This window comes from Fonsecaea erecta (assembly GCF_001651985.1).
Source record: "Fonsecaea erecta strain CBS 125763 chromosome Unknown Scaff5, whole genome shotgun sequence".
Lineage (NCBI taxonomy): Eukaryota > Fungi > Ascomycota > Eurotiomycetes > Chaetothyriales > Herpotrichiellaceae > Fonsecaea > Fonsecaea erecta.
Genome location: NW_017387248.1, coordinates 2,044,456 through 2,059,740, shown reverse-complemented (window position 1 = coordinate 2,059,740; position 15,285 = coordinate 2,044,456). Strand labels below are relative to the sequence as shown.

The 15,285-nt window shown below is 52.6% G+C and overlaps 5 protein-coding genes across 5 annotated transcripts; 3 read left to right on the top strand and 2 right to left on the bottom strand.

Moving 5' to 3' along the window:
• Positions 1-125: 125 nt before the first annotated feature.
• On the bottom strand, positions 126-1,617 carry AYL99_06804 (hypothetical protein; the record flags this gene model as incomplete). The annotated part of the gene is made up of 2 exons (XM_018838313.1): positions 126-148; positions 207-1,617. The coding sequence occupies 2 exons, from the start codon at positions 1,615-1,617 to the stop codon at positions 126-128; spliced, it is 1,434 nt and encodes a 477-aa protein (XP_018692873.1).
• Positions 1,618-2,742: 1,125 nt separating this feature from the next.
• On the bottom strand, positions 2,743-7,194 carry AYL99_06803 (hypothetical protein; the record flags this gene model as incomplete). Its single annotated transcript, XM_018838312.1, has 1 exon — positions 2,743-7,194. One exon carries the CDS (start codon positions 7,192-7,194, stop codon positions 2,743-2,745), a length of 4,452 nt encoding a protein of 1,483 aa, XP_018692872.1.
• A 2,006-nt stretch (positions 7,195-9,200) lies between these two features.
• AYL99_06802 (hypothetical protein) lies at positions 9,201-11,320 on the top strand (the record flags this gene model as incomplete). Its single annotated transcript, XM_018838311.1, has 9 exons — positions 9,201-9,295; positions 9,350-9,450; positions 9,510-9,688; positions 9,783-9,866; positions 9,923-10,435; positions 10,509-10,685; positions 10,746-10,798; positions 10,863-11,070; positions 11,126-11,320. The coding sequence occupies 9 exons, from the start codon at positions 9,201-9,203 to the stop codon at positions 11,318-11,320; spliced, it is 1,605 nt and encodes a 534-aa protein (XP_018692871.1).
• Positions 11,321-11,826: 506 nt separating this feature from the next.
• AYL99_06801 (proteasome component PUP1) lies at positions 11,827-12,786 on the top strand (the record flags this gene model as incomplete). The annotated part of the gene is made up of 3 exons (XM_018838310.1): positions 11,827-11,952; positions 12,019-12,066; positions 12,115-12,786. 3 exons carry the CDS (start codon positions 11,827-11,829, stop codon positions 12,784-12,786), a joined length of 846 nt encoding a protein of 281 aa, XP_018692870.1.
• Positions 12,787-13,487: 701 nt separating this feature from the next.
• Positions 13,488-15,158, top strand: AYL99_06800 (hypothetical protein; the record flags this gene model as incomplete). Its single annotated transcript, XM_018838309.1, has 1 exon — positions 13,488-15,158. One exon carries the CDS (start codon positions 13,488-13,490, stop codon positions 15,156-15,158), a length of 1,671 nt encoding a protein of 556 aa, XP_018692869.1.
• Between the last annotated feature and the right edge of the window lie 127 nt (positions 15,159-15,285).

Here is a 15,285-nt window from a genome sequence, read left to right as displayed (position 1 = left end):
ATACTGGCTGCAGATCTCATATTATTCACCACTCCCAATGGCCCGAAAGAAACAGAGGCCTCGACGCAGAACAAAAGATTCGAGCCATCACTATGCCAAGCGGACAAGTCTCTCTCCACTGTCATCTAGATCCGATGTTTCTCGCTCTCTATTTTTCGCGGTTAGTTTGGGTACGAAATAGAGCTGATGTTTCAGTCATGACTCACCTAGCCTCGAATAAAGCATGTACAATGCCATCTGATTGCATTCTTGCGTCCCGGTAATGGTGACCAATCTTTCATTGCTGTTGTCTTGCGGTTCGTTGATCTTGATGACGCTCCCACTGAGATGCCGAATCTCGTTGATTTTGGCACCACCCTTGCCAATAATCGCACCGACCATGTCGTTAGGGATGAAGATCTGTTGTGTGATTGGTTGTCCTGGCATCGCGTGCGCTGGCTGGGGAGGCTGCCCATGAGCAGCAGGCTGAGGCGGCATTTGGCCATATGCTGCCGGCTGCTGTGGGGCGACCCCATAGCTTGGAGTTCGTGGCGTCGCCGCTGCGTACGGCTGGGCGAACTGAGGATATGGCTGTTGGGCAGCACCATGCATTTGCGGTGCGCCATAGGGTTGAGGAGGCACACGCTGCGGTGGATGCGTGTTGTGTCTCTTGTACATGTCTGGGTGGCCGTATTGACCACCGGCCGGCTGGGGAACATATGGCACAACTTGCATTCCACCCGGAACAACTCCCGCTGGACCACCGCTTCTTGTGGCATAAGCAGATGCGGCAGGGCCACCAAATCGTTCTGTCAACTGCTCAACCAGTGTAACGGCAATATAGTACGTGGCAATGTGGACCGCATCGGCAACGCCCAGGACGACGAGAGAGCGCTCGGTGGAAAGAGGCAGGCAGGAATCTGAAGCGTTGAGGCGCGCGCCCGAAGCTTCTTGGATTTCTCGAATGCGCACGCCGGATTTCCCTATGATGGAGCCAATCAAGATGTGCGGGATCAGGAGTCGCAGGGGGTAGGTCTTGGATTGCGCGGTTGACGGAGCTTCGAGGGGCTCGTTATTCAAAGTGCGAATGATCAAGCCGAAAGCCTTTGCGACGGCATCTTGAGCACCACTAACAGTCAAGATGCGCTCAACTGCACCCCTTGAGTAATCACTCACGGTGCACTTGGCGCCAGAGAGTCTTCTGATTTGAGTGACATTCTCGCCACCTTTACCGATACAGGTCGCAGCTTCTGCACTTGAAATGACTGCACGAATATGAATCCAGTTTGTCTCGTCTTGCGATGTCATAGAAGGAGGCTGAGACGTGGCTCGATCGCTTTGGGAAGCAGCATTCTGCGACTGTGTCTCTGGCAATGGAGCAGCTGACGCTCCTTTCGCGTCCGCTCCCGAGGTGCCTTCAACATGTCCCTCCGTCGATCCATTTGTGACCGGTGCTGGCAGTGGGTGCTTTTCAACAGGCTTCGGGCCTTCGGCTGGACCGCTGCTGGGAGTGGCAGATCCCTCAGCGGCAGCATCTTCTCTGACCACCTTGTCTAGCGCTGGGCGTTTTGCGTCTGGCAAGTCAGTCGGGGCAGAAGGAGAAGAAGGATCTTCCAACGGCCGTTTTGCTGAAGACATGGCGTGGGAGGTGGGTGAGGCAGACATATCGCGTCCTTCGATTGGTTACCCAGGGAGATAGTGTGCGGTTAAATTTCTTCTTTTATTATTGTTCTCTGAGAGATATCTCTTTTTATGTACAGCAAGGGGCGGTCGAAGGAAAACTTGCTGGTGCAGGGGAGAGGATCGAACTGCGAATGCGAGCGCGAAACGCCAGATATAAGATTGTGCGTGTGAAAGAGGATGATTTCAGATTCGTGCTGGGGTTGGTTGTGAACTGGAGAGATATGCGGTGTGTAGAGGTGAAACTGAGGGCGGAAGTGCGAGATGTTCAACGGAGGAGTCGTAGAGGAGACAGTGATGGTGATGGTGGATGAGGAGGTGTGAGTGAAGGTGGATTTGAGTAAAGCAACGCCTTTTGAAGATGGTCCTGATCCTCTGTCCTTCCTGTATCTAGCAGAGGGGTGAATCTGTACTTAACTCAGACGCCCAAAGATCGTTGGGAGGAAGGACAAGACAGAATAAGGTGCAGGGCTTGGAGTCGAAGTGACGGGTAATGAGACTTTGGACAGATTTCGCAGCACAAGGAGAGAGGAGCCTGAAAGGCTTTAGAGGACGTCAGGCGTAGAACCGCGGCGCAAGAAAAGCAAGAGGACGAGAGACAGCGCCTAAAAGGAGGATGAGGAGATGGTCGAGGGTTGAAGTTGAATCGATCCAGGGACGATCGACGCCTCCTTAAGATGCAGAGGTTGCAAGCTTGACAAGGGGGATGGGGGCGATGGCGATGGCGTGTCCTGAGGAACGAGGAAACGAACAAATTCTCAAGCCCCAGCAAACCGCGCGAGAGGGGAAGTTTGATTGCATTATTATGATTGTTGCCAAGCCACGGCACCAACGGTCATCGCGATTCCCGCACGTGATATCAGGTGACTGCTCCGCACATTCAAGTCAAGTCAACGCAATGAGTGGCACGTAAGTGGGTATCTATCATATTGGAATCTCGCAACTCTGCGCCGCTGCGATGTTGCTCTTGCTGAATCTAGACGTAATCCCGTACCATTTTCCAAGACGGAAAGATGCCCCATTGCACAGATCTATGATGCTCCTAGTGTCACATAAGTATGAGGACTGAATGTCCCGTCCCGTTCAACCCTTGGCCACCTTCGCAACCCCCTTTTGTTTCCCTTCCAAGACTTCCTTCAAAAGGTTGGCAACATCCTTGCGACGGCGAGCCTTTGCCTGCCATCGTTGCTTGTCTTCTGCCGATATCATGGTCAACCCTCCATTTTGGCTCGTTCGGAAACCTCGAGCTTGACGCGTGCTGCCGCCAAACTTGGAGTCTGGTGTATGGTAGACGCTGCCTGCACTTCCCGGGGTCGCGGCGCCACTCGTCTGTCGGATACGCGGGGGAGTGCTTGGAATGCCACTGGAAATGTCGCCATTGCTGACCAGTGAGGTTCCCGAGGACACAGTCATCTTTTTGAGCTGCGCTTCAAGGACGTCGATATCTGCGCTCTTTTGTTCCGCCATAGACATCATCTTTTCCACAGTCTTCTTCACAGCTTCTACTGTTGGCTTCTTCCGCGAAGAGGTTCGTCCCAGAGCACCTGTTGCTTGATTTGAGCCATCGGCTGGAGCTAACTGAGCGAGCTTCGCGCGAAGGACAGAAAGTCCATCTTCAATCTGAACCATCTGCGTCTGTACACAGGTGAAAGTCTTCCGTAGATCATGCTGGATAGAAGTCTGCTCAGCAGAAAGAGGTGCGCTCGCTGCGCCGTCCGTGGTTGACAAACTCTGCAAGGTCTTGCGTATAGACATGAGCTTGTTCCTCAAGTCGAACACCTCTCGCTTCATCAGAGCTTGGGCCTCTTCAGATTTCTCGATGTAGTCTCCAATACGGCAGTCGGCAAGCATATCTGAAAGCACAGCATATCCTTCATGCAACCTCGCAATATCGGTCAACAGAAGCTCGTCATTCAGGGCGTCAAGTGGCGTCTCGGATTTGAGCACGGCAGGCCACGACTGATTGGTTGCTTCCGGTTGCTGGTATTGCAGAAATGACGTTAGCGAACGGCAATTGATTCCCAGGGTGTACACCATCGAATTGATATCCGAGTAAAGCCGCTCGATCTGTGCTGGTATGCCAGTCTTATGTGTCTCTTCGCGGGGCCGGGGTTGGTAAGTGACGAAATCGTCCAATGTTTCGGACGGCGTGATAGGTCTCTCCAGTTCCTGGCGCAGTATCTCGTCCTCGTCATCCTCGAGTGGTGCCAGCTCTTGAGCTTCAGCTTGCGCCTTTTCCCGCGCAATAGCCTCGCGGCGAGCCTTCTCTTTGGCTGCCTCTTCGTCTCTTGTCCTAGCTGCCTGTGCGGCCAGTCCAGATCTCTGGTATTCAGCCTTCCGCTGGTCAATGATGGACCGAGGATGTGCCGGTGCACTAACCGACCTAGAGGCATCTGCTCGAAGACCATCGATTGAGAAAGCCTGCCTAACGGGGCTTGGCGACCGTGGACTTTCTTGTGGTTTGGGTGGTGCGAAAACAGGTGCAGCACCCACTTCACCAAAGAGCGGTCTGGGAGGCTTGGGTGCAATGGAGGCTGAAGTAACTTTTGTAAACAGCCCACCTGTGGGACTTGTTTCGGGACTCCCACCGCCACTCTTGAATGAACTTTCTGGTGATGTCTCTAAACGTTCTGTTTGTTCCTCCGGACTCTCAACCTCGTCTTCACTTTCTTCCGCTTCGTCCTCGAAACCAGAGCTGAATTCATCTTCGTCATCATCTGGTAGTTCTGGGTTGGCCTCTTCCGCTTGGCCTGCTCGAGGCACAGGAAGGAAATCTGGCGGCAGAGGCGCGTCATCTGGCAGCGTCTTCGAATCATTCGATGAGGCGGAAGTTTCACCCGATGCATATCGTGGTTTGCTAATAGTGTCAGGAGGTAGAGGTGCTTCGGGAATAGTTTTGAGATCAACAGATTCGTCCTGGTCCGCAGGTTCCTTTTTAATCTCTGGTCGCGGCTCCACAGAACCGAAAGTCGGCGCTGGAACGCTCTTCTGTACGGCGGCCGGTGTTTCTTGAGCTGTGGGTTTCGTGCCAAACATGGCCATATGGGAAGGCTTCGGGGTTTCTTTGGGAGTTGTGGAGGGTAGGGCATTGAAAGACCATGCCGGGGTAGTATTCTGAGATAGTGGGGTTGTGGTATCATTTTGTGGCGGGCCAAATAGGGTCGAAACAGGCGGGACAGGAGTAGTTTTTGATTGTGTGAGTGTGGAAGGAGGTGTGACCAACGTTTGGGGAGGCTTCGTTGATGTTTGTGGGGAGAATCTCTGGGGCGACGTACCCTCGATTCTGTCGGATTCAGCATCGCTCTGGCCGCTTTCCTCGTCCATTTCCTCCTCTTTGTTGTGAGTAGGAGACAGTGCGGGCTTACTGCCGCTGAGCATATCACTAAATGAGGGACCAAAACTAAAACCGCCAGGTTCTTTGGGTTGCGGAAGGTCATCCTTCGCTGTCCCATCCCCTCGGAACGATGATTGCAATTTGAAAGCACTTGCTGATCCGAACGAGCTGGGAGCATCGCTGGTTTTCTTGGTTGCAAACGGCGATTCCTGGGATTTGTTGGAGCTGAACAAATTTCCTGATGCTTGTGCAAAGGGACTTGTCCCGCTTGCTGCAGCAAAAGGACTTTGGCTGGCTTGTCCAGAGGCGCCACCGGCAAAAGAAGCAAAGCCTCCTCCCTTCGAGAACGAGGCAAAGCCCGAGCTGTTTGAGTCACCCCCTGGTTTCGCAAATAGACTAGAGGGTGAAGCAGTGCCAAAGGTCGCAGTCTGGCCAAATGATGGAGTCCCCCCAATGGCCGAGGGTTGTCCAAAAGCCGACGCTCGACTTCCCAAGGCACTTGCTGACCCAAATGCAGGAGCACTCGCCGCTCCCATGGGTGTGGCTGAACCGAATGCAGCCGGCCCAAAGGCCGGCGTCGACGCTCCACCTGGGGCAGAGCTAAACCCCGTGCTGGCCCATGAAGGTTTATTATCAGACGTGATCGGGGATGAAGTCCCAAATGGTTTGGCAGAAGGCACACCAAAGGATGAGGGGGCTGAAGGCATACCGAAGCCTCCGCTTGTACCTTGTCCAAGAGCACTGGCAGCACGTGTTCCGCCAGTAGCAGGAGCGGCGGCCACAGCAGGAGCAGGTGACGGGGGCCGAATAGAAGGGGATGAGCCTTCCTTTGCAGCTTGGACAGACGCAAAACCGGAAAAGGTAGTCTTTGATCGGACGGACTCGTTATTAATGACCCACCAGCCCACCAGGATGCCTTCATTGTTTAATATGAGCAGGCATGGTACAGGTCCAGCAGTCTCTTCAATTTCCGGGTCTGACGGGATGGGGTTCGGGACCTTTTCCGAGCTCGACAAGTCCACTACCATCCCAATTGGAGAGGTATCCTCCATGGTTGCAGAGAGGGGGAGTTGGGCACGCCTCGTATCATCTTCGATTGTGGTGAAAGTAAATGCCGACACGACTGGATCCTCCTGTGACAAAGGCTGCTCCGACTTCGAAATTAGCCCCACGTCTGTAGCAGTCGTGGCAGTCACTATTAACAAGTCTTGAATGGGCGCAAAGTTCCTCAGTCTCGAGATGAAGTGGAAAGTAGGCAGTCTCGACAGACCAAACGGTGGCAGAACCTCTGGGAGTTTCTGAAATGTGTAGTTTGTTTTGACCCTCTGCACGATGTAGTATTCTGACGGCGGAATCTCCTCGTCTGTGTTGTTGGGTGTATAGATGATGAAGAAAGTATCATTCTCGAGCCATGAGATACCAGAGACGTGCGAGTCTTGGGGGATGCTTGTTGACTTGGGAATGTTTGCAACAACGGTGCCATCTGGTTTCATCTGGATCGCCGTCCCATCCGACATGCCTGCGACCAATTGTTTGCCTCTATTACTCCATGACAGACAGCTAGCGCCTCCCTTGAGCACATTGCCTTCGCTGCCAGACTTGATCCCCCCAGCTTTCAAGTCAAGAAGCATCAGATCACCATTTGCGGTGATGACAGCGAACAATTCCGCCGATTCGACGACCGGATTTGGCACAATCATTCGGAGGTTCTGGTTATTGGTGGATATCTCCAATGCAGGAGTAAGGTTGCCTTTCTGCAAACTTTCCACCTGGAAGGCTACAATTCCTCCCATCGTAGAGATGACGAGAACGCTCTCGTCGCAAGAAAAAGCGACATGGGAGACTCGTGGATATGGCAACTTGATCTCTGGCTGCAATTGCCGTGTCTGGTTCTTTTCAGGTGGTGGAGAGTGGAAGGCTTCTCGGACTTTGGTCGTGGAGGTGATGTAGACCGCATCGGGTCCTGCGGCAGCTAACAAGCCTCTGGCTGATGCGACACTGAGCAACGATGATGAGGGAGGAGGGAGATTGTCTGCAGGCCATGGTGTCGGAAGGAGCTGAACTCTCGACTCGCCATTAAGCGCGGCGAATCCCAATTCGTTTGTTTGAATTTCTTGCAGTTCTGCTCCGTCTTTGACGGTCACCCCAAGCGAACCAGCACCCGAGCCGCCTGACGCAGCATTCGAAAAACTAAACGCCATTCTTAGTCGCGGGAGCTCAGCCGATAGCGACCGTCTTGCGTCAGTGGGTGATAGAGGGGATGAGACATGCGTGTTCGATAGGCTTCGTCTTGGGGTTGGTGTTGTAAAGGTGAAGGAATGTCGCAGGAGTGCCCCGGGCCTCCAAACAGGTGGAGTTTTCTTGGATTCAGCAATTTTGAGGGACAGTCATAGGGAGCTAAGCAACAAGGAAAAGTCGCGACTCCTCCTGAGGGCATAAACAGGCAGTGCGCAACTATCGACGAGCACCAGCGACAGCCTGTGGAGGCCAAATATGAAAAGTCGCGACTGGAGCATTGCGGTATCGCGGTGGTATGCAGAGCCGTACACTACGGTGAATCAATGCACCTGCGGCTGTGCCTCTCCGCCTCTATTTTTCAGAGACCTCAAGCAATAATCCTCCTCCACACCTTACAATGATCACCTCACATGGCTGTCTTAAGTTTGTACGTTCCATGGCATTGCTTCGGAAGAACTTGACACCGCAGCCCTGGTTGCCGCCACAGATGGACTCAGGTAAGTGTCCGCGATTAGTCCAGGACACAGCATATTCAGCACAGAAGCCTATCCAACATCCTACCTAGCTACCCTAGACAAAGACACAAATGTGACTACAAGATCAGCACTGAGCTTGCGGGACTACTCCTGGCACGTGTATCCTCTCACACATTTGGGCACGCCCAAATGAAGGATCCTGTATGGCCTCCGAAGATGCGTCCTTTTCCTCATCCTTCTCGGAGGATCAATACCGCCTGCGCAGTATCTCTACTATATCGAAACCCTTTCAAGACAGCCACACAGTGGGCTGCATATTTGGACGGAGAATGAGCTCCGGTTTCTCTGACCTGGACACCTCATGTCTTGCTTGGATACAATACAAATTCCTCACAAGACTCTTCAAACAATTGCCATCCGCGGTATCGATCGAACCTTGCTGATTTCGATTCCTCACACCCCCTCCGCCATGAACTCTGAATTTAATATGGAGCACACATCCACCGGATGGTCAACTACGAGAAAAGTATCTCGAAATGATGTTCCGATTTCGCAGTATGGACACGTGGAGTTTTCGAGCGGTACCGTCGTGGTGGGTTCGGTTGAACATGCCTCTGCACGGACTAACCCCCCAGACACGGGGCAAGCGCCCGGTGGCCCTCAGGTCGATTTCTGTTCACAATTTCCGCACAAGCCAATCGTCTATTCAGTTCATCGGTCTCGTCACAAACAAGGTGGGTTTCTTTAGGGTGGTCTATCTAACCCGAGGATAATCGACATCCACATGAAAGTTAAACAACCCCCCTTTAACTGCATTATGCCTACTGCATAGGTCATTATCAGAGACAACGCTCAGCCCTCCCGGGATCTAAGTCCCAGCCAGGAATTGCGGGATCCCCTAACTGTTTCCAGAAATCGACCTCGGTGACTCCCCGCAAACCCGGGGATTCGAGACCTCTGTGACCGCTCCCCGCACTTCCACCGGACCCAGCCCGAGGGTAAAACTTGAGCCCACAGCTGATACCTATCGCATCCGTGAGCTTGGCTCTCGCTTCAGCCCTGGTCGCCACTCTTCTCTATTGAGGTTAGATGGTTTGATTGACCTGACTTGGCTGACCTCGCTGGTCTGGCCCCGGCCATTCTCAGAGTTCGACCAAGAAAGTGTGTTATGATATCCAATCAAAGATTGAACTTCTCCTCAGAAAGGACTAGGTGCCTAGTGTTTTGTGACAGTCGGTTTGCGTCTATGCCTCGTCTATCCTCGTAACTCGGAGACCAGTTCAGACCACTCGAGAAGGGTTTGTCTGGCTTGTCCTGAAATCCGGAGCTTGCCATCAGCACGCCTGAGACCGCGATATAAAGCTCCCCCGTGGTGCCAGGACCGTGCTAGGCGGCTCTCCGTTCTCTCCATCTTATGGTTCCGAGACGAAATCTCGCAGAAGAATCTCAGTCTCAGTTGGATTATCCACGTCTGAGAGACGTTTCCTCTCACAATGGGGAAACTCATTCCCAATGCCTTTAACCTGGCCGTCGTGATCTTCGTTGCGCTGGGTTCGACGTCCTGTTCCTATGGAATGGCCATTATCGGGTAAGGACTCGCTCACCTCGTTCCTAACGGGTCACCAAATTGACAGAAAGTCAGCTCTACCATAGGACAACCCAGCTTCTACAAATCTCTTCACCTTGCCCCTCAGGGAGAGCCCGGCTACAGTCGCACCACTCAATTCATCGGTGCTTTCAATGGTAAAGCTTTCAATCTCACGCGCAGTAGGAGAAAAAGTTCTGATATCCTGTTTGCCTAGGTGTGAACTCTGCTGGATCTGCCATCGGAGCAGCGGCCTGTGCCTATTGTGCCGACAAATTTAGTCGCAAGCACACCATTCAAGTTGCAGCAGTCATCCTTGTCATTGGAGCGGCTATTTGCGCAGGTGCGGTGGACAATGCGATGTTCTTGGTCGGTCGTGTCATCAATGGTCTGGGTGTAAGTCTACGGAGATTCTGTGATGCCAATGCAACAAGCTTCACGATGGTTGCCTTGGCCCAATTGCTGTATGACAATGCTAACCACATTATAGATCGGTGCTTTAGTGACCGCTATTCCCATGTACCAGGCTGAGGTGTCAACACCAGAAAGTCGCGGCTTCATGGTCTCGATGCACGTAAGCGCCTGTTGAACAGCCTTCTCTGGTGCTTTCCAGCTTCTAACGAGTCACAGGGAGTTATGTTCGCAATGGGCTACACTCTTTCCGGTTTCATCGGCTTTGGAGTCTACTTCATTTCGGCAAGCGGATCGGAGTCATCGTTCCCATGGCGTTTCCCAATTGCGTTCCAGATGGCCCCCGCCCTCCTCCTGCTCGTGGGCTCACCGTGGCTGCCCTATAGTCCCCGCTGGCTCATGATGCACGGGCGCTATGACGAAGCTCATGAAGTGATCAAGCGTCTGCATAGGTCAAAGGACGACCCTCATGACTCCCTTGCCCGCAAGGAGTACTATCAGATGAGGAAACAGGTTGAGTTGGACAACCAGATCAAAGCCACCACTTCCAAGCTGGAGGTGTTTAAGACGGCACCCAACAGGAGACGTGCGCTCGTGGGGTTCCTGCTCATGTGGAACAATCAGTTCACAGGCGTCTTGATCATCGCAAACTACGGAGTTATTCTCTATACCCAACTCGGCATGACTGGATATTGGCCCCTGTTGCTCAGCGCATTGTGGGTCTTGTCAACAGTAAGTTTCCTTGATCTTCTAGATAATCGCGGACGGTCTCTGGATAATGGCACACGCTAACATAACCTTACAGTTCCCTGGCAATATCTTCTGTGCTTTCTTCGTCGAAAGATTCGGCCGACGGAGGTTCATGCTTATCGGATTGAGTGGTATTCTTGTCAGCCTGATCTGTGAAATTGCGATCCAAGCAACCTACCTAGGCACCACCAACAAGGTGGCCTTGGATTTCGGCGTCTTCTTCATTTTCTTGGTAAGTTGCTTTGTCCACTCACCATCGGCTCCCTTCGTTTGACTGACGCCTAATTTATAGTTCATTACCCCTTTCTGGTCGACTTTCATGGATGCTAGCCAGTTCTTATATGTGTAAGTTTGCCTCTTCGAGAATCAGAAAGTGGTCTCAGTCCGCGTTACTAACGTGAAATGACAGATCTGAAATCTTCCCGACGCATATCCGCAGTCAAGGTATGGCCGTCGGTATGTGCGGTCTCTATCTCGCAGACATCATCCTGCTCGTTGCGGGTCCGATCGCGCTGAATGAAATCGGCTGGAAATTCTTCCTGGTTATGATTATTCCTACCGCCTTCCACATTGCCTTCGTCTTCTTCATGTGCCCTGAGACCAAGGGCCGAAGCTTGGTACGCTCCAATGTGATGGATTGCATACCTGAGTATCTGCTGACACCTATTCTAGGAAGATATCAATGCCCAATTTGGCGAGCAGGTTGCTATCCACTTCTATGGCGCTACCGAGGCCGAGAAGGAGGAGATGGAAAAGGCTGCACAACAAGACGAGGAAGAAGAACTTCGCAAGCGGGGCTCGATCGCCGAGAAGGGAACTGGCGTTCAAGAGCATGAGCTTGTGGAGACCACGGATACGAAGGCCTGAATTGTCAAGGTATCAGCTGGATCGAAGCTGTGGTTGGTGCCTGTTGGGCGAAATATCTGTCTAAGCTCTCGCTGCCATGTCCAGCGGCATCTCGAACAACCCACGAGCGCACACAAAGAAAAGGACTCTAGACACATAGATGGGAGGATCTAGATACCTACCGCAGATAGGAGAGAAAACCGACATTGATGTCGCCAGGAAATGCAAAAGTGTCTGGATCCGACCAGAATGGGCTAGTTTTGATCTTCCTCTTAAAGCAGCGGATCCTCGCGCTACCGCGTCAAGTGTTGCGCATCACCAAAGCTGCCTTCAGGTCCGCTGCAGACCATCGTTCAGTAATTGTTTCTCATACTTCTTTCTCCCTTGCTCACCACACAACTCTGCTTGAATACTCGGACCAGACATCATAAGTCTATCTTCAAGTCCTCCCATCAGCTTCAATCCCGACTCAGTAGTCTCTCAACCGGTACGATCCTCACTCAAGGGCCTGCGCCTCAACCGCGAAGATGCCCGGCTTCGATTTTAGCAACTACAATCGCAACGCAGCCCTACATGCGCGAGGTGTCCCGTTACCGAAGGCAACTAGCACTGGAACAACTATTGTTGGTTGCATATTCGACAATGGTGTGGTGGTACGTGACAACAATCCAATCCCATCAACTCCGCTTTCGATTTGAGCAGGCTGACCAGCTGGATAGATCGCTGCAGACACAAGAGCAACGAGCGGACCTATAGTTGCGGACAAGGTACGAACACCTCACTGAAGCTCTATGACACTTTCTAATTCTCAACAGAACTGCGAGAAATTGCATTACATTTCTCCCAACATCTGGTGTGCCGGTGCCGGTACCGCAGCAGACACCGAATTTACTACTGCTCTCATCTCCTCCAATCTCGAACTACACTCTCTATCTACCGGCCGGACACCCCGAGTCGTCACCGTGATGACGATGCTAAAACAACACCTCTTCAGATACCAAGGCCACATTGGCGCGTACCTTGTGGTTGCGGGAGTTGATCCTACCGGAGTAGGATTATTCACCGTCCACGCTCATGGGTCAACAGACAAACTACCCTACGTGACCATGGGCTCTGGCTCACTTGCGGCCATGGCTGTGTTCGAATCAACATGGAAAAAGAACTGCAACCGAGAAGAAGCCATCAAGATCTGCTCGGAAGCGATTTTGGCAGGTATCTTCAATGACCTGGGTTCGGGGAGCAACGTCGATGTTTGCGTGATTGAGAAGGGCAAGCCGTCGCAGCTGCTGCGAAACTACATCAAACCAAACGAGCGGGTAAAGAAGGAGCGCAATTACAAGTTTGCCAGAGGTACGACTGCCGTGCTGAACGAGAAGGTTATCACGAAGGAGGAGATCGGCCGCTATGTTACCGTGCATGAAATTGGCAGTGGAAGTGACTCGGATAGTTTAGTGGTCGTGGAGAAGATGGACGTGGACGAGGTATGAGAGGGCTGAACTGTGGCCGGGAAAAAGCTGAACCTGTATCATCATTGCCATCTCAGGCTTGTTCATGGGTTGAAACCATCCAACCGGGCATACCGTGGCGGGATATGGGCTATGGCGCAAAGGTGCATGTAGAGGCAAACAACAGGCTTTGCAAGGGCTGCGGAGCCACAAGAAATCCCATTCTTTGATGTAGCTCGTCAGGCGTTGAAGTGTAAGCTTGATGGAGTGAGTGCTCGTGGTTTCGTGGTACATGTCAATGTGCCTCGCGACACGTAGGTGGAAAAGCAATAGTATCAACTGCTCCGACGAACCTCCAACAATTTCTCTTGATAACGTCAATCTCTCAAACTACCTCAACATTCTCTGTACACACAACATGCATCTTGATTGACCGACGTGATCTTGGCAGGGTGCCAGGTTCCTTTTCCCAGCTGTTCTAGGAATTGCCCCATCAACCTGTTACGCTCAGCGGAGAAGTACAGAGGCCACGTTTCTCTCTGGATCCCTAACGTCTCGACCGACTTATCGCTACGGACATTGTTTGCCCAAGATCTTGGAGCGAGGCGTGAACATGCCTTCTAGATCTAGTTGACCTCTGTCTTCTAGATGCCCGTTTTTACTCGAGGTTGACGATCTCTCAGTACCCAGCCAGCAAAGCCGGACCGAAACCACCAAGTTTCCCCCGGTTCCAAGATTTCACAATGTCTGGCTCAGAAGTGTCTCAAGCAAAGAGTGGGACGTTCTTGCTCATCCTGATCCAGGTAGCTTCCAGAGCGCTCACCTTCATCGGCAACCAATTCCTTCTTCGCTTCCTATCTCCATCACTGCTGGGGATCGCCGTGCAGCTCGAACTGGTCTCTGTGACCAGTCTATACTTTGCTCGCGAGAGCCTTCGCGTGGCTCTGCAACGGCCGCGTCCATCTACACAGTCGTCAGATGCCAATTCTTCTGGAAAGGAAGAGCAAAAGGTGGTGGGAACCGAGACGCAGACTGTCATCAACCTCTCCCATCTGGCTGTGCTCCTGGGTCTGGGTATCTCAACATTGTTTGGCTTCTCCTATCTACAGAGTGCCTCAGATGAAGTCCTCAGCAGTCCTTACTTTGATGTATCGTTCCAGTTCTACGCAGGGGCAACCTTGGTCGAACTACTTGCCGAGCCAGCATTCGTTGTCATCCAGCAGAAAGCGCTGTACAAGGAGAGGGCACGTGCAGAGACCAGTGCCGCAATGGCAAGATGTATTTCAGCTTGCATCGTCGCGGTGCTGGGGCATCGGGAAGGCCTCGCTCCTTCTATACTTCCCTTTGCTGTGGGCCAGGTAGCATATGCCTTCACTCTGCTGGCTCTTTACTTCCTGCCAACGATAAAACTATCGATGACTGAGAATTTCAGCCTCGCCCCGAAACCGATACTTTCGCCCTCGTCAGGCCACATATACTACTTGAAGCGCTTCCACAGGGAAATTCTCGCTCTGGCGGCAACAATGTACATGCAGTCTATCTTCAAACTGCTCCTTACGCAAGGCGACGCCCTCATTATGAGTTTCTTTTCTACCCTCGCAGACCAAGGCGCCTTCGCTCTGGCCTCTAACTATGGCGGCTTGTTGGCACGCCTGGTCTTCCAACCTGTGGAGGAGAGTAGTCGAAACACATTCGGACGACTCCTCTCCCCATCTCCCTCGATCAGTGCCAAAGGCGTCCAGCCCTCGGATTCGCGAAACAAGATTACCACGAACCAGAACAGCGATACCCGCCTCGGCCTCTCTTACCTCTTTACAACCATCCACGTCTACCTTCTTTTTTCTCTGCCTTTGATCAGCCTCGCGCCAAATATCCTCCCTGCCCTCATTCCCTACGTCCTCTCCCCTCAATGGCGCACTCCGTCGACATCTCTCCTCCTATCAGCCTACTGCTACTACATCCCGCTCATGGCGGTGAACGGCATCCTCGACGCGTTCGTCACAAGCGTCGCATCCCCGGCACAGTTGCGGAACCAGAGTCTCTGGATGCTCGTATTTACGGGGATTTATGGGGTGGTGGCATGGGCTCTATTGAGGGCGTGGGGAATGGGCAGCGTTGGCCTCGTGGGCGCGAACATGGTGAACATGGGCCTGAGGATTCTATGGAGCTTGTGGTTTCTGAGAACCTGGGTCACCCGACGTGAGGACGAGTCTGAGGGAAAGGGACGGGCCAGGACGACGATGGTCAAGGACATGGTGCCAGCAAAGGCGAGCATCGCTGTCACGCTGCTTGTGATGCTCGGACTGAGAATGAGAGGCTTCAACACGACATCAGATGCGGGAATGGGGGGATTGGATCTCCAGTTCCTTGGTTTCTGGATCAGCGGCGCGATAGTTTTGGGTTCTACCATGTGAGTTGTCTTCTTTTCCCCCCGACATGTTCATCCTAAGTGCTGCCCATGCCTAATCGATCTGTTTAATTTTTAGTCTCGTTACCGAGCGCGAATTCCTCTTGCAACTCCTCGACTCTATCCTCCCGAAA